We start from the raw sequence: 19,311 nt of genomic DNA on the forward strand, positions 1-19,311 counted from the left end.
CACTGTGACAAGCATTTGTTGGTGCTATAAAATACATTGTAACTAGTGTTTCCAGTGCTGTAAGATTCATTGTGTCATTATTGTTGTAAGATACAATCTGACCAGTGTCATTGATGCTGTGGATACACTGTGACTAGCATTGTTGGTGTTATAAAATACATTGTAACTAGTGTTTCCAATGGTGTAAGATTCATTGTGTCATTATTGTTGTAAAATACAATCTGACCAGTGTCATTGATGCTGTGGATACACTGTGACTAGCATTGTTGGTGTTATAAAATACATTGTAACCAGTGATGCTGATGCTGTAAGATTCAGGTGTTAGGGACATCATTGATAGTAAGTAACCCAAGTAAATGTTTGTTTTTTACCACCACCACCATCATCATCATCTTCACTGTGTATGATTTAGATAAATTATAACTATCACTAGTATTTATACTTTAAGTCAGTGTCATTGAGAATCATGTCAAATTGTATTTACAAATAAATGCTTTTTACAAACATTTTAATGGCAAATGATTCAGTGATAAATCTTGTGTGATGACAACAATGATGTATTTCTCAGTTCCTAATTGTGACAATGCTAGTGGCATAGTGTTACCCTTATTCATCCATCGATACCACTTTGGTTAAGTTTAGCATTTAGGTCATTTCAGGGACTGAGGTAAGGTGTCCATGTTCTATGACATTTTTTCTTGTTTTCTTTTATATTTTAGTTTCATTTTAATTTTAAACATATTTTCAGGTCTTTAATAGGTGAACTGCTTCAAAAAGCGCTACTCTGTGTCATTCAGAAGCTGGGAAAAAACCTTCATGCCCAGTCTGTATCAGCAGCCATGATGTTTATCAAGGCAACATTTGGGAACTCTGACTTTACCAAAATTCTTTCAGGTAATACTGATTCCGGAATGCTTACTTCACCAATACTCTCTTAGATAATAAAGATTCAAGAAATCTCTCTTTACAAAAACTCTCTCATGTAATACAGATTCAAGAACTCTCTCTTTACAAAGACTCTCATGTTATACAGATTCAGAAACTCTCTCTTTACAAAAACTCTCTTATGTAATACAGATTCAGGAACTCTCTCTTTACTAATTCTCTCAGGTATTACATATTGTAATGGCCATGCTAGGTCCTGATAATACTACATTGGAGTATGACACCAGGGATGAGTATTCTTTTGACCAGTATTGTACTATAATGACTAAGCTAGGTTCTGATAATACTACATTGGAGTATGATACCAGGGACGAGTATTCTTTTGACCAGTATAGTACTGTAATGACTAAGTTAGGTCCTGATAATACTACATTGGAGTATGACACCAGGGATGAGTATGCTTTTGACCAGTATCATACTATAATTGCTAAGCTGGGTCCTGATAATACTACATTGAAGTATGACACCAGGGATAGTATTCTTTTGACCAGTATCGTACTGTGATGGCCAAGCTAGGTCCTGATAATACTACATTGGAGTATGACACCAGGGATGAGTATGCTTTTGACCAACCGACTAAGGAGGGGGGAATGGAGGATATTCTAACTCTTGATTTTTTTAAACCATAACATAAGATGATTCATTTATTTAGAAAATACATGAATAAAGTTGCAGTTCATAACCATAAAAGTCTTCTTGTTTTTATGCAAAGCCAGAATACTATTGTCTTGAGTTACAGTTTGGTATAAGACAATCTTGCACAAGGTCATGGTATGTATCAACACCATACTATTCATTCCTTGCATCAACACCTCTTTTGATGCATGAAAATTAGACATGGCATGTATCAACACCATACTATTCATTCCTTGCATCAACACCTCTTTTGATGCATGAAAATTAGACATGGTATGTATCAACACCATACTATTCATTCTTTGCATCAACACGTCTTTTGATGTATGGAAATTATACATGATTTCCTATGTTTGGATTCAGTTGCAGTAACGTTTACTACAGACAACATAGCTTGACTGTAATATTTGAAATGTACACACTGCAAGGGAAACACTTGCTTGACTTTACACTTCAACTATAGCATAATACTTATTTGAATTGAATTGATATAAATGGAATTAAATGGCTGCCAAGTCAGTGGGGACAACACTCACAAAGACTTAGACAAGTAGTAAATTATAAAATAAAAGCATCAATAAATTATGTTTTTATTTATTGCTAGATTAATCAGGTATAGTAATTGTTGAATTGAATTTAGAATGTCAACTTGGTAAAGATAATACTCACAATGACTTGGACATTTGAGCTTCAAAACGTTTTTTTTAAATGTACTGTCTAAAATATTGCCTAAAGTTCCAAACTCTATACAGAAAAATAATAAACTAAACAAAAACAAAAAACAAAATTAAAGGTAAAACATTAACTGTGATGTAACTAGTTTGAGAGTTACTGAGCTGACTGCCCACAAGCAACCCACAATACCTTATACACTTCTGATGAAACCAACAAAACCCACAACCAACAGAGCCCACAAAACCCACAAACCCACAGAGCCCACAAACCCACAAAGTTTGTTATAATATTCAAAGAAAGATAAGCTTGTTTGGCAACAATGCAGTTAGTCAGTTTTCACAATGATTACTTAAAGAAATTACCAACTCGATATTTAAACATTACTACCTTATGACTGTATTGCCCCCAAAAATATAATCAGTTTGTTTTTCATGGCATTACATACACGTGTTTGCACTGTTGCTCATAGCAGTGGTTCAGAACCTGTGTTAAGTTATGCACTCTTTATAGTATTACTGAGGTAGACCACATGACAAGAGAAGTTAGCATGTGTTCATACCAGGTGAAATAAAGAAGAGAAAATCAAGATTTAAATACAATGAGGTGCAAAAACTTAACAATGTGGGCTATACACACATTGAGTATGTATTGTACAGTCTTAAATGGTTAACTAAAAATAGTCATTAGTCAAATTATCAAGGTTGCCAGCTGCCATCATTGATACTACCCAAATTTTTCTACTCAAAACGTAGACTATTCCAGCTAACAAATTATATGAAGAAGTAAACAAAACATAGAATCATAGAAAATAACTCAGCTCATTTGAGAAATTTGCTAGTAATGCACAGATTAAAAATAATTGAGCAGCTTGTATGAATAGTTTACTGTATACATGCATGTATATTTGACTCCAAACATGCAGTTTATTCAAATATTAGGGAATTCTGTCATTACCAAAGCTCTCAACAGACTTGGCAACACTCACTTCACCAGAGCTCTCTCATTTAATACAAATTTAAAGAACTCACTTCATCAGAACTGTTGCAAGTAATACAGTTTCAAGAACTGTCAGTTTAAACAAACTCTCTCAGGTAATGCAGTTTTAGGAACTCTCTCTTCACCAAAACTTATCATGTAATACAGATTCAGGAATTATTACTTCACCAAACTCTCACAGGTAATACAGATTTAGGAACTTCCACTTCACCAAACTCTCAGGTAATACAGATTTAGGAACTTCCACTTCACCAAACTTTCACAGGTAATACAGATTTAGGAACTTCCACTTCACCAAACTCTCACAGGTAATACAGATTTAGGAACTTCCACTTCACCAAACTCTCACAGGTAATACAGATTTAGGAACTTCCACTTCACCAAACTCTTACAGGTAATACAGATTTAGGAACTTCACTTCACCAAACTCTTTCAGGGTAAACTAGATTCAGGAACTCTGACTTCACCAAAACCCTCATAGGTAATAGGTTTTTCAAGAACTCTTGCTTCACCAAACACTTAGGTAGCTGTCATAACTGAGTTTTGGTAAAAACAGTTATTGAATCTGTTATTCAGGAACTCTGTCTTTGCCAAAATTCTTTTGGCTAACACTGAATTAGGAACTCTCTTTGAAAACTCTCACAGGTAAATGAACAAGATGAATGTTTGTATTTTAAACATACTCATATAATCTTGTGCATTGGAAGTTTTAATCTCTCTTTCAAAGTCTTTTGCTTTAGTCGAAGGATAAATAATTATCATAACAAAGATTATACACAATTAATGCTCGCATGTATTTGTCAGGTTTTGAAGTCCATTCTCACTTAGGATGAACCACTATCCAAATTTAAGTCATAGTTACCACAATTTGTGTTTATCATAACACGTCTTACATAAATAAGATCTCTGGGGAAAGTAATCAATCTTACTTTTGCTTACATAATACAGGTTTTCAATATGAAATGCTACAGATATTCTAAGGTTACATATGTATAAGTGGTACTATTTTCTAATCTCTACAAGTAAATGTTTTTTTATCCCTTGCTTTGATTTTCAGAAGAAGAATTTGTTCAGAAGTTCCGCAGCTGTTTCCGAAGAGCCACGGAAGGTCTTTCCTCTGCAGACATAGATACTGCCAGAAAGGAACTGGCTTCAGTATTATGATCCAATAATGCTTTGTCAGCTTATTGCAGTGAAGAATTGCTTTAACAGTCAGTCAGGAGTCTGTTTTGACCTGTGCATTTTCAGGAAATCTTGATTGGTTATGAATAGACATGAGTGATACTTGTCAGTGACTTTTGAAAAGACTGCTAATAGTCTTCTGTGCCTATCTTGAACTCTTTTAGATGAATGATGAATTCTCAGAATATCTGTCAAAACATTGATTTCTTTAAAGATTGGGCCTTTGTTTATACAGAAATTTAAAGTTATATATTGTATGTTTAATTCCCGTCATGACACAGCTTTTCCACATTAAATAAAAATCCATTAATTTATACAAAGTTTTAACACTGCAGCTACAGTTGGTATTATAGGTATACATTATTATGCAAGACTCTTTTATATTTTATCTAACTAAATTAATTTTTTAAAATGCTTTTTCAATTGAACCTTGTGTAGCAAGCAGATGTACAGACATTGTTAATCAGGCTGGTAGGAATCTTTATTGGAGACTTGGTCAAGGCAGATTTGAACCTAGGTGTGTCATCCACGTTTCATACTTTTGAATTTTCTTAGCTTGGATCAAATAACAAGAAACGTTGTTTAAGGCACACTCCAACAAAGTTTTGTTTCTGGCTGCTTTCCTGGCATTGAGGTGACTTTATAGCATCCAGGTATAAAACAAATTGACTCTCATGCCATTGGATTTAAACAAATTGACTCTCATGCCATTGGATTTGAACAAATTGACTCTCATGCCATTGGATTTAACAGCTTAATCTGCTTGAATGTAATTTCGGACTGTAATGATCATATCTTTTTTCTACCATTTTTATTAAATATAATTTTTGAGAAGATCATGCATAATTTAATCAAATCAATTAATAATTTTCCACTGACAATATATAGAGCATTTGAGTCCTTCAATCTACACACCATTGTGATACCTGATGAAATCAGTCATTTGAATCCTTGTACCATTGTGGTACCTGCCAACATCAGTAATTCAATTCTGTATAATAATAATAATAATATTAATATTAATAATAATAATAATAATGGTATCTGGTGCATAGTATTTGTTCAGTAACCAAATTTGAAAGGTGAACTTGCATAGAGATCATGTATGTTGTCATACCCTAATATCTGGATGCTCTTGATGGATTTGACTGTAAAATGTCATCTTTTTTTACATGAATTTAAAATTAACATTTTTATTTATGTCAGAGTTATTCAGTTCTAGTTTGTATACCTACATCTCTCTATTTAAAGTACCAAGGGTATACAGAACAGGAACTGAATGAATCTTTGCATCCATCTGTCCATCCAGAGCTCATCAGCACATTTAGTCCCATATTTTTTAACGGATGGCCATGAAAGTTGGTAAATATTATGGCCACCACCTGAACGTGTGCATATTGACAAATCACTATAATGATGCAATTTTCATTTGAGTTACTGCCTATATGTCATGAGTGAAATGGATTCTTATTGTTAAGGATTGTTTGATGATCAAGCACCTTTCAAAGATGTCCTGGTGCCATTTTGGGATCAAGTTATGTTGGATGCTGTTGTGCCATTTCATTATGTAATACAGTCCTGAATAGAATTGTGTGTATTTGCATTTACCTGGATCTGACAATCACTGAGTTGTTGAAGAACATTTCCTGGTCCTAAATTCAGCACTAGGTTGTCATATCTGAAATGGTACTGACCATATCCAGGGTCCTAAATTCACCACTAGGTTGTTGTATCTGAAATGGTAGTAACCATATCCATGGTCCTAATTTCAGCACTAGGTTGTTGTATCTGAAATGATAGTGACCATATCCATGGTCCTAAATTCAGCACTAGGTTGTCGTATCTAAAATGATAGTGATCATATCCATGGTCCTAAATTCAGCACTAGGTTGTCATATCTGAAATGATAGTGACCATATCCATGGTCCTAAATTCAGCACTAGGTTGTCGTATCTGAAATGGTAGTGCCCATATCCATGGTCCTAAATTCAGCACTAGGTTGTCGTATCTGAAATGGTAGTGACCATATCCATGGTCCTAAATTTGGCAATAGGTTGTCATATCTGAAATGGTAGTGAACATATCCATGGTCATAAATTCAGCACTAGGTTGTTGTATCTTAAATGATAGTGACCATATCCAGGGTCCTAAAATGACATGGTGCTGTTTTATAGCTGATGAGTTCTTCACAATACGCAGTTTGAAATGGTGGCACAATGCAGTTAACATCAATTACTATTTTACAGTTGTTCGCAAGCTAAAAATTTTTTAGAATTTTAATTTTTAAATAATTCAGAGTAAATGAATAATTTTCAATTAATTTGAAAAAAATGAATGTTAATTGGCACTGGTATGGTTTCAAAACATGGTGGTTTTATTATAAATTTGCTGCACAATGCTACATAAACAATAAACTACAAGAATATTGTTTCCTTGTGGACCATCTCATTCTATTAATTTCTAGTTCATATTGTATTTAATTAGCTCCTACATTATTATTTCTATTTGTCCAAGTTGCTTTTTTGCCTCTCATAGATTAATATTACTGTAACTTGTTTAACATGGATTCCCATGACATGTACATTTTTTTATGTCTTTATATACAAAATGTATTAGTTTACATTTGGTTGATTTTTGAGATTTGATTCTTATAAAATACACAATGTTACTTTGTGATCAATTATTATTATTGAATTTAGAATTTTACAATCAGACCTTGTGATTCTTAATGTTATCCAACTTTTTATAAAATATTTTTATTTGTTAAATTATATGTGATCCTTTTGTTTGGATATACTGTTATGTCATATTAAGAATATACAAAATTAATAAGGGTGTGTTTGTTTTATATGCCCCTCACCTCATATGGTTAAACATCTTATATTATGATGTTGTTTCTCTGTCTGTCCATCCATCCATGTGTCTAATTTAATTTCTGCACAGTTTCAAGTTTTCCTTCATCTACCACTACCAAACTTTGTACGTAGATTGCATTTGGGGCAAGGGAAAAAAAGGTAAATTTTCTGGTTCAAAAGACCAAAGGTCGAAGATAAAGGGACTGAAAGCAGGGAAAGAAAAGTGGAATCCACAAAATAACTTGAGCCCTATACCACACCATGACCAAACTGTGTACATGGTGTACACTGGAGATGAGAAAGGCATTTATTGATTTGTGGTCAATGGGTCAAAGGTCAAGTTCACCAAGTCAGAAGAAGAAATTCTGCAAAATTACTAAAAGTCTGCATATTTTATCTCAACATAATTTTTTGTGGATGGCTTGTGTTTGTGAGAAGGAAAACAAATTTATTTGATATTACAAAAGTCAAGGTCACAATACCTCCAAAAAGTCACTTCTGTGTGATATACAGAGTCCCACGTTCACAAGTAGCTCATAATTTTGGCAACCTTATTGCTGGTTTGCATATGAGGCAATGTCACAGCAACAGTGGCACAGTATATAATTTACACAGATGTTGTCTTTCAGTACCTTCATATGCAAATAGTGCAAGAGGTTTTTGCATAGGAGTATAATGATGTTATTTACTGCATGGTGGGTATGCAATGTACCGTTTACAGTACTCTTGTTTAGCTTGGTGACATGAAAGCTCACAAGCATTACTGCAGGATGTACATGTAGGAGTTTTGTGTGTGTGTGTGGTGGTGGTGGTTGGGTGTTGTCAATTTGAAGCTTTTGCTTGGAGGTCCATTTATCCTCATTATTCATCATGAATGTCTATCCTGAGGATTGGGTCAGCATACTATAAACAGGTCACTGTTACATACTTTTGGCATGTATACAAGAAACTTTGTCAACAGCTGGGTCTTTCTTGATGGACGCTGGAATTCTGTATAAGGCCATTGATGGACCAGAAGGATATAGACATAACCCTAGAGGCAGAAGCTGGAAGACTCTTTCTATAGATGTGCAGAATGCTGTCTCTTCATTGGACAGTATGGGGTTAAGGAAGAAAGATGGTGCTTGTGGACACATGTCTTCTAATTTGGAAGAGTGGTATGATAAAGAAGCCTCCTGTGAAGGTGGATTGGGACAATTAACAAAACTGGGAGTTTGTTCATGGTGGGATACTGTGATCTCAAAGTATTCACTTGGAGTGTCATCATAGGTCCATGATGGGTACTGAGTGTCCAGTGTTGGTAAGTTATACTTGCACTGGTCAGTAATTTGATGGTTAAAGCAAAACCACATCTTGAGTTGGCATGACCATTGCTGGTGGGTGTTTGTATGTCAAGCTGTGTACTGGGAAAACAGATCACTATACCAAGTACTGGTCCCAGAGGGTATAAGTCGAAACAGTTGGAGCTGGAGTCATATGAGTCAGCTGATGTTGGCATGATCAGCAATAGTGGCTGTTTGTATGTTGAGTCGGATATTGGGTGTACTGGGAAGACAGATCACTGTATCCATTACTTGTCCTAGAGTGAATAAGTTGAAACTGTGCTGGAACTGGAGTCATTCAGGGTTGACTGATGTCGGCTGCCAAAGTCTTGGTACTTGCTATGGAGGCAATGATCAACATAGCCAGTGCTGGAGTTGGTTGAGGAGGCATGAGCAGAAATAGTAACTGATGATTACAGAATTTGGTGTCCATCCATCGATCCAAAGGGAGATCATTATCACGTGACTTTACCTGTAGCTTTTTGGATGTATTAGAACATATTTTCATTTTAGTATCATTCTTGCATTAGGCACACACAGCTCTTTACTACAAACGTAAGCAGTGTAGTGGTGAAGTGTAGCATGTCTAGTATAATGACAGAGAAGAGTGACTCTTGCAACACACTTGTCCCAAGGATGAGCACTTGTTAATATTTTTTCCTGACCCCTGTGCTTCCTTCTGGAGAAGGGAGTGTACCTCTACCATTAATTTTACTATATTCAGTTGGTGGAATCACAATGGTGGGGTGGGGGTGAGGCACAGTAGAAGAAAAGGATGATCTCAAATTTCAAGTCAGTATCCTCCTTATATGATGTACAAGACCCACTCATCGCCCATGATACCTAACCAAGCCTCTGCGAACTGGTTCATTCTGGCACAAATGGGAACCTACAAAAGAGAGTCACACTGTAGGAGAGAAAGCAAGTGTATCGGTTTGCCACCACCCCTTTCCTTAAAAGAGGTGGAAGGGCCCATGGTCTTCCTCATTGGCCCTTTACAGCATACCCACCTAGGGCCAGACTATTGAGGGATAGTTCTGAATTTGGGTTGTTGCTTGGATTGGGGTTATATGGCTTTCAAAACCTCTATTGAGAGATCCAGTGGGTGGTCAGGACAATTCCACTTCTTGGTCACTTTCGATGGGCCAGGAGTAATTCTCATTTTCCCTATAGTTAGAGACACTGTTTATTGCAGTAAACCACACATGTGAATCATCATCCTGACTCCTTGTTATCAGTTCTTCTTTTATCTAATGATGTTAGCAATAAAGTTCCTTCTCATTAATTAAACCATTTGGAGAAACTGAGATCACCTGTTCAAACTTATTTGTTCAGAATTATGCTATTTCCTTGAATGGATTGATGAAAAGCAGGCTGACAGTAATTTGGTTTTAAGACAGCCATAAATGGACAGGTGGTTAAAGTGAACGATTTGCCCATCATATCCTTGAGGTCACTGGAAAAACTTGAAGTGTCATTTAAACATCAGCTTTATTCATACCAACTTTAATAACATTAATTTGCCATTCAAATAGTCCCAAAGAAAAATCTTTTGGTACTGTGCAGTATTTTGCATTCTGAAGTTTAAAATTTGTTGGGATAAAAAACTTATGTTTTTTTTGGTGCAATATAAACTGACTTATAAGTCAAGTCACACTTTAAAAAAACAAAGATCTTGATAATGCACAGGTTGTCCTACTGATTACTCCTAACAAACTGCACAGATCCAGATCTTCTGGCGCATTAAGCAATGTCAGATCTAGGTTTGTGCAGTTTACAGTTGGAATCATAAGCAAGTATAATAATTTTGGTAACTTTGATCAAACTTGCTCCTCAAGGATGTTACTTCAGACATAACACAGTGCTGAACTTTTTTGGAATTTTATGCCGACTCTTTAATCACACTTGTTCCAATTGTTCCCTGTGGCTCATTCCCACCAAAGCTCTATTCTAATGGCTTGTTCAGTAGTTGTCTGCTAGGCCAGTTATTGATATCTGATAAGCATTAGGTAAATGGATCATGCCTGTTATATTTTCTTTATATTTACAACCAAAATTTGTTTTGATAAGGTTTCCTGATAACCATGTGAATGTAGCCAGTAAATTGTACTGAAATGTACATGTTCTGCTTATTTTATATGTGCCTTAAGATTTGTGCAGCAAACATAGGGATTCTGTGGAAACCAAACCAGCTTTATACATGTGCGCAATCAACACCAGCATACCGCAGATTATCCTTGCAGTATGTAGTCATTGTAACAGTATTTCTCAAATGTTTAACCTGTTCCTATATCAAATAAGAAAGTCTGATGAACACCAACAGTAAAGCCTCATTACATCAATTACAAGCATGCATGTAGGCCTATTGGGGCTCCATTAAAAATGCTAGTTGTTCATCAATTACAAACATGCATGTAGGTCTATTGGGGCTCCATTAAAAATGCTAGTTGTTCATCAATTACAAACAAAGGACAGACAATGCATTACATTAATGAGTAGTTTTTATTGGAAACTGCTGAGGTATGCATATTAACAAGAAATATATAAATTACAATTTGTAACAAGAATGAGTTAAAGATTATTTGTCTTTTAATTAAGCTTTCATCAAGAAAACCTTTTTCATTCATGCAATCATTAACAATGTAAGCACCATAAAAAGAAAACAGAATTGGGGAAACTATTAGCTCTCTCTCTCACTCTCTCTATTTAATGTTACACAATCTAACCATTCTTCATTACATCAGATATAATTGCAGTAAATTTTAAACATGTGGTAATAAGCTGAACTATGTTTATTTAGGAAGAAAAAATGTACATAAATAGCACTTGTCATGTTTCCAAGAATAGAAAAAAACGGGAATGCTTAAAAAGTTGAAAAGAACCATAATCACAGAAGGATGCAACTAATTAATACTTGTGGGATTCAAAGCATTTAGGAAAAAAAATATTCACCATATGAGAAAACAAGATACATGTATCAGTATTTCTTGCATGAAAAATAATGTGAATGTGAAAAGTATATGAATACATTTCAAAGAGTGAAAGGTAACTATATACGTAGACAAAAGCACAATAAGCAAGCATGGAAACATAAAACGAACTTATTTGATCTTGTTTCATAAAAGCCATTTTTTAAAACCAAAGTCGAGTACATTCCAACAAAAGGAGGAATATTTTTGTATTAGTAAGTCTATAATATTATAGGAATAGTTTGATTAATTTTGGTTAAGGAAAAGTTTGCTTTTGAAAAGAAAGAACCCGTTTCTAAATTCTTGTTTTCAGACAAGAACTGTCATATTGCAACAATACATGACATATATAATCCTTTAATTATTTATATTAGGCAACATGTAAGATTTGTTTTCTGACAATCTTTTTAATATTTTGCAATTTAATTGATTAAATATAGTTTCAGTAACACACAGTGCATCATTCTCCCTTGTTGGGCCCCTCTTCGTATACTATGGTTTCTCTGCCAGACATGAGGTCATTGCAACCAGTATATGTTAATAAGCTAGTAGCTAAATTTAGTTATTGTCATGTAGAACCAATCAGACGACCAAGTTGGAGCACCTGAACAAACGTTGTTTGAGGCATTCAGTCAGTAACTGGTAGAAAGACTGAGGTTAGCATTAATTGCAACAGTCCTCTGCATTCAAGTGGCTTCTGTCCAGCTAACATCACAATACCTTTGAATACTCGACAATCAAAGAGAAATACCAAATATCTGAATTTCAACTCGGCTAGTCATACTCCAATGGATCGGCATGGCCATTCCATAATTCTGTTCAATGGGAAACAAATATGTAACAATTTCAATGAGACCTATTGTAGCAGGCCTAACTGCAGTTTATTACATGTATGTAAATTATGCAAGAATGACCACCCTCAGGCCACATGTAATCAGAATGACCACCCTCAGGCCATATGTAATCAAAACGACCACCACCACCCTCAGGCCATATGTAATCAGAATGACCACCCTCAGGCAACATGTAATCAGAACAACCACCCTCAGGCCACATGTAATCAGAGAATTAAGAATGAGAACCCCATTAAAACTCTTAAGTCATGCTAAAGTAAATAATAAGAAGGACTGACTATTCTGTTCCTGGTGTGGCGCTAGACAAGATACAAAGAAATTATGTTTCTTCCATGCCTACAACTGCCACTACCCCTATAAATGTTGATGTGCTCCTTCAAGAGCTCCGAGCTCACCCTGATGTTGATTTTATAACAGATATAATAAATGGTTTGTGTGAGGGTTTTCATACTGGTATTCAGAGAGAACCTTCAGCAACCTTTGAATGTAAAAAACCTAATGTCTGCTAGATCTCAGCCACACACAGATCAAGAGATTATAGAACAGGAGAAACAAAAGGGATTTCTGATAGGACCCTTTGATTCTTCACCTTACCCCATTTACTGCATCAATCCAGTAGGCATCATTGAGGGTAAATACTCCTGGAAAAATAGACTAATTGCTGATCTCTCAGCCCCACATAATAATCAAGAACACTCAAGCCTTAATAGCATGATTGACAAGCGGGAATTTGCCTTGAAATATGTCAAGGTTGAAGTTGCCATAATGACAATTTGAAAGGCGGGTAGAGGTGCATGGTGATGTAAATTTGATATTTGAGATGCCTTTAAAATGATCCCAATCCACCCTAGTCTGTGGCCCTATCATGGCATTAAATGGAACAATCTGTATTATTTCTATGTGCATCTAGTGTTTGGTTCTCGGTCTTCACCAAAGATTTTCACCAAGCTCTTGCAAGCTATCAGTTGGATTGTAATGAGTAAGTATGGCATTGACAATCTACTCTACTTGTTGGACAACTTCCTTACAAATGATCACCCGCACCACATGCCTGATAGAACCATGGCCATCATGACAATGCTTTTTTCTCATTTGGGAATCCCATTTGCTTCTTATAAAACTCTTGGTCCTACCACATGTTTGGAATATTTAGGAGTGCTTCTGGATCATTAAACATGCAAGCAAAATTACCAGAGGAAAAAAAAGACAGAATTAGAAACCTTCTGACTCAATTTCTCCAAACAAAATCTGTAACTAAATGTGAACTCTCAAGTCTCCAGGGACACTTGAATTTTGCCTGTTGTGTAAATGTCACAGGCAGGTCATTTGTCTCTTTTTTATTGCAGGTATCAATGTTCATCAGGGAGCTACATCATCACATACATATTTCCAGAGAACACAAGAAAGATTTACAAATGTGGAGTGGTTTTCTCAATCAGTGGAATGGGATTTCTCTATTTTATGATGATAGTATCTCTGCATCTGCAGATATTGAACCTCGCACTGATGCTTCGGATATGTTGCTTTTGGGGTTACTTTATGGGTCGCTGGTTTGCAAATTCATACCCAGATGAGCTATGTCCTTTAGCTTTCTGTGAATTGTATCCCATAGTGGTGGCAGCAGTGGCAGCGAAAGAAAATACTCTTCCACTGTGACAATGAGACCACAGTTGCAAAATACAAAAAAGGCAGATCTAAGAGTCCTGACATTATGAAACTAATGTGCCATCTGACTTTGACAGCTGCTACTAATGGCTTTGTCATATATGCTGAACATATACCAGGGAAGAAAAATGCTATAGCTGATGCTTTATCTCGTTTACAGATTACACGATTCTGGCAGCTGGTGCCCACAGCAGCACAACAACCATGCGAGTGCCCTCCTCCAGCAAAACTACTGCTCACCTAGAGCCTACCATAAAAATTTCTTGTGGGACTCATCTTTGACCACGAGCAACAGATGTGCTTATTCAACAGGCTTCCAAACCTTCAGGTCTTTCTTGCTAATGACAGGATTGTGGGTTCCAGGATCTAGTTTGCTCCCCCCCATTTTGAATGAGGACACCTTGATTTACTTTGTTGCGCATTGTACACAGATACTGCACCCGACATATCAAACTATAAAACTTTTATCTAGCTGGTATTTGGCATTCATATTTACATCTTGTGTCCACACACCATTAACTAATATCAGCTCTTTACTTAGACTAAAGAATATACTGAAAGGAGTCAGAAAGGTGCAATGCGACTACAGACAGAAACTTCCGATTACATATTATATATTGTGTGACATATGGCAGTGTTTGCAACACTATGGACTGAGTGAGTACACTAAACTCTTACTACAGACTGGTTGTGCACTTGCTTTTTATGCTTTTTGAGGTGTGATGAATTTACTATTTGTGGAGCCCATTTTTCTGCAACAAACAATCTGTGTCTGTCGGATATAATATTCCATATTGATAAGCACCTATTCATTTTGCATCTTAGGGCATCTAAGACTGATGTTTTCCACCAAGGGGTGGATATCAATTTTTATGTTATGAATGGTGATTTCCTTATATGCCCATACTGTGTGATGAAGAAATTCCATTGTATTCGGATATTAGCTGGATCTCGCCCTTGTGATCCTCTGTTTCTCATGGACAATGGTTGTGCTTTAAGTAGAACTTTCTTTATCACTACCATTAAGAATGTTTTGTCCAGGTTAGGTTACGATTCATGTTGTTATGATGGGCACTCCTTCCGCATAGGGGCGGCTACCAGTGCAGCTAAGGCTGGAATTTCAGACCATCTTATCCAAACCTTAGGTCGATGGTCCTCTAATACATATTGTAGATACATTCAGGTGCACCCAGACAGAATTAACTTTGCACAGAGACAGATGTCACAGCGTTTGCTTCACTAGCTGGTTCACACTTGTGTCAATAAATGCAATATTTGTTTCTTTACTGTATCATCTATTAGTGGACATGTTAATTCCAAACTAATACATATATCTAACGTTTCTACGTTTATGCATGTTTATCAGGCTTATCATGCAATTCCAACCTTATTTCATGCTTTTTCAATCATTATTATCAATATATATCCTTATATTTACTTTAAATTGAGGGCCTTTGTTACAGTCACACTGGTCCATAGTCACAGTGCTCCCTTCACTTCGTTTGGGCCATTGCCACGTTTCAGGCATTCACAATTTTGCTTTTGACCCCCAATTTATGTCAGTACTTAAATGTATTCAACTATTATGCCCACATACTTCATACCCGCTTCCTACGGTGCATGTATGGAGTATCGACTGATGTTTGTTATCATGGCATCCTCAGGATCAGACTTGTAGAGTTTCGGTTATCAGTGTCCCCATATACCTCATATCAGCCACTTGCCGTTCCACATACAGGTGTCGGACACACTTCACAACCCTACAAACTCCCACAAGTCTCTCTTCCTGAGGCATTCCTATAGAACAAACAATTCAGAGATAGGCTGGTGCAGTGTGCTGTGACAGGACTTGCCCCCGTTATGCCAAAGATTATTATATATGTACAATAAAGTGTCTACTGAATCTATGCATTGTGTGTTAGTTACAACATCATTTTATATCTAATATTTACATCAAGGGAGATAATACTGCACTACTGAGATTCTGAAATGTATTCCCTGAGATTGTGTGCAGTGCAATGACTACAATACTTATTCAATTTTAGACAAAGTACTGTATAAGCATTAGTTTCCTTTCTTGTATTAAAACTTGCAATATTTCTAATATTATCCATTAGTTTGCAGATACAAGTATATCATAAAGACAAAGCCGACATGTATTTTTAAATGGGGTTTCTCTGACCCATCTTTAAATTCAGGGCTGATAAAATTTATCGAGATATATATCCATCTCATCATTTGTAAACACAAACTAAAGTTGGTCTTATACTCCAGTGTTATAAGGTCACATTGTGAGTACTGTCATGTTTACATGTTTTACACCCAAATATAAAGCCTTTGGTTTTGGGGGATATCATATCTCTACATCAAATTAAATAATTGATGAAATGCAGTAATATCAAGGTCATCCAAAATTTTCCTGATAATTTGGAGATCTAGGATTGATATTTCAAATCTTGGACTTTAAAGTTTTAAAACATAACAGCCAGAATGTTTACATATCAGGAGGAAAGACAGGCATTATGTAGCCATGAAGAAGGTACCATTAAAAGAAAACCATAAAGAATTTAACAGTAATTGACAAGTTTTGAAGGTTGTAGCAAACAATGTAAGATTCATCTGAATTGTAAATTAAAATATTCATCAGGTTCACAGTACACCTTTGTAAAATTATGCTTAATATGAATTAGAAAACTTCAAATACAGGTATAAATTTCATATAAATTACATAACTCGTAGTATAACAGGTTAGTGGCAATTGACCTTTTAAAATGTACAGGCTTGTGTTTCATGGTCTCTTTCTATTGTACCAAGTAAGGTTCAACTAACATTTTTCACATTAATACTTTCCATTTCTAGCTAAAGATTAAACATGTAATGTAATTTCTCTCAGATAAATTTAGTTTACATTTCTGAATTTATCATTTACTGGCGAAGATTATGTGATTTTTAATCAAAGATGACATATATTTATTCTCCATTTAATTAAAGCTTACACTTTGTCCTGTGTAGATCGTTTGACCACATTAGTACTCTCTTTAAGCTGAGTCCATTTGCCTGGGTTCTTCCTGAAATACAGTATTCCTCCCCCAACAATCAGGAAAACTACTAATATAGACACACAAAGTGAAATGATAAGAACTGTGTAACTGTCTGATTTAGCCACGTATACTCCACCTCGTGATGCACTGAATGTTGCGACTCCATCCTTGCCAATGTCTGACTTAACTTTGCTCCAGCTGGAGAAACCGGAATCAGTAGATGAGACATATATATTAACATTACTTGCATCAGGATCTGTCTGCATGTGGACCTGGAACTTCTTTCCAAGAACTGCTAGCTCTGTCTGAGGTGATATCACCACAAAGTTGCTAACGTACTTCTCTCCTATCTGAAACAGTTATGTTTAAATATTAGCATTTTTCATCTGCATACTTTTTATCCTTGTTAATGCAGAAAATAGTATACACAAGTATACTCCAATTCTGACCATGGCTGGATTAGTTATCCAGTGAGATGTAACATGAAGTGATACTTCAATTGCTTATAAAACAAAAAACCTCAGGAAAGAAATCTGCACTCAAACAATCTATTTGTGTGCTGTGATTTTATTTTAAAAAATTTATGTAATGAATGAATGTTTAATTAGTTGCTATCTTGGGCTTTATACTGGTACTCAAATGAATTTCATAAATGTGTACCAATGTATAGATGATTGTGCTGCGATCTACATGTGCCAGTTGCTTGCATGTGTTATTTATGAGGATTTGTGCAGGCGGTTTCAGTTATACTTAGTACAACAGGCAGTCTCAAGGAAGATCATTGTTTCTGAGTTTTGTTACCCTCTTTAATTAATCATTTTTGGTTCTTGTTCTCCTTGTGCCAAGTTAGAAGTTAGTGCACATTTGCTCAAGTCACACTGAAGAAAATTAGTTTTCACCTAAATTTAAAAATAAACATTTTGTTTGCTTTGTAAGCTGTCTTCAGTATTTCTTTGCTGCATTCTTAAGGAAGCAAACTTTTAAGTAAATTCTGTTTCTTCAAGAATATTTACCCAATCACATTATGTTAGGAAATAAATCTGCACTTGTACTAATCAAAGTTGCTAAGTATATTCCTAGAACAGCAAATTCAGTATTGATCATACTCTCTATGAATATTCAGTATTTATCAAGCTTAGTAAGATTATTCCAAGAATGGTACATTCAGTACTGATCAAAGTTGCTAAGTATTTTCCTTGAGCAGTATATTCAGTATTGATTATGCTCTCTATGAATATTCAGTATTGATCAAGCTTGATAACAATATTCATAAAATGGTACATTCAGTACTGCTCAAAGTTGCTAAGTATTTTCCTAGAAGTGCAAATTCAGTATTGGTCATGCTCTATGAATATTCAGTATTTATCAAGCTTTTAAAGAATATTCATAGAACAACATATTGAGAATTGATCTGGTTCTGAAATAATATATCTCCTTCAAATATATTCCCAATCACATTACATTAGGAATATTAGCCCGCTACCTCGCAAATCCAGTCCTACTAAAAGACAAAAATCATCTCTTCCTGTCTATCTCAATAGACAAAGGGCAATAACTCCTGCTCATTACCTCTCCTTGCCGCCTCAATGTGTTGCTAGTTTTTAGCTTCACTGCTGTACTGGGAACATCACACAGTTTATCCTCTGACAATCCACGCCAATTTTGTGAACTAACTGAACCATCGAATGTTCCTTTTGGATCTGTTATGTGGATTAATCATTCTGCTGCAGGTTGTATACATTAGTTTTTCAATTTCTGCAAAATCTGAGTGATTTTGTCATCTTTTGGGACTTTGTCAATTAAGACCATGTCACACCACACTATCACTGACCTCATGGAAGAGCATTATGAGTTAGGCCAAATTAAGACTTTTCTCACATGCTCCATTAGTGATGGATCCAGCTGGTCTCCTCGACAATTTTCAGACTTGTGGAGAAATCCTGTAATAGCCACACTTGAGAGGTGACAGCATGATTAGGTATTAATCAGCTAGCTCACGATAACATGGCAAATATTTTCATGATTTTAGCCAATCAGACCTCAAACCTCATCATACCCTTGCTTTATGGATGACCCTGTTTGGGTCACTTGCTTTTTGAAGAAGAATTGAAGCAGTTTGGAGGCAGGCAGCTCAGAAACTGCCCCTCCAACTTGCCACTCAATCCACACAG

The 19,311-nt window shown here is 35.6% G+C and overlaps 2 protein-coding genes across 2 annotated transcripts in view; one reads left to right on the forward strand and one right to left on the reverse strand.

The window, feature by feature from the left end:
- Nucleotides 1–7,266, forward strand: part of LOC149788423 (uncharacterized) — an 82,932-nt gene extending 75,666 nt beyond the window's left edge. Inside the window, exons 12-13 of the mRNA XM_089974403.1 lie at nt 749–894; nt 4,310–7,266. Of these exons, the coding sequence (XP_089830529.1) occupies nt 749–894; nt 4,310–4,416 (253 nt within the window). The 3' untranslated portion in view covers nt 4,417–7,266. The remainder of the gene's footprint in view (nt 1–748; nt 895–4,309) is intronic.
- Nucleotides 7,267–11,094: 3,828 nt separating this feature from the next.
- LOC149788424 (protein DD3-3-like) overlaps nt 11,095–19,311 on the reverse strand; it is a 53,574-nt gene continuing 45,357 nt past the window's right edge. Inside the window, exon 14 of the mRNA XM_089974404.1 lies at nt 11,095–17,490. Within this exon, the coding sequence (XP_089830530.1) occupies nt 17,092–17,490 (399 nt within the window). The 3' untranslated portion in view covers nt 11,095–17,091. The remainder of the gene's footprint in view (nt 17,491–19,311) is intronic.

Source organism: Sinohyriopsis cumingii, chromosome 11, assembly GCF_028554795.1.
Source record: "Sinohyriopsis cumingii isolate HCF-2022 chromosome 11, ASM2855479v2, whole genome shotgun sequence".
Lineage (NCBI taxonomy): Eukaryota > Metazoa > Mollusca > Bivalvia > Unionida > Unionidae > Sinohyriopsis > Sinohyriopsis cumingii.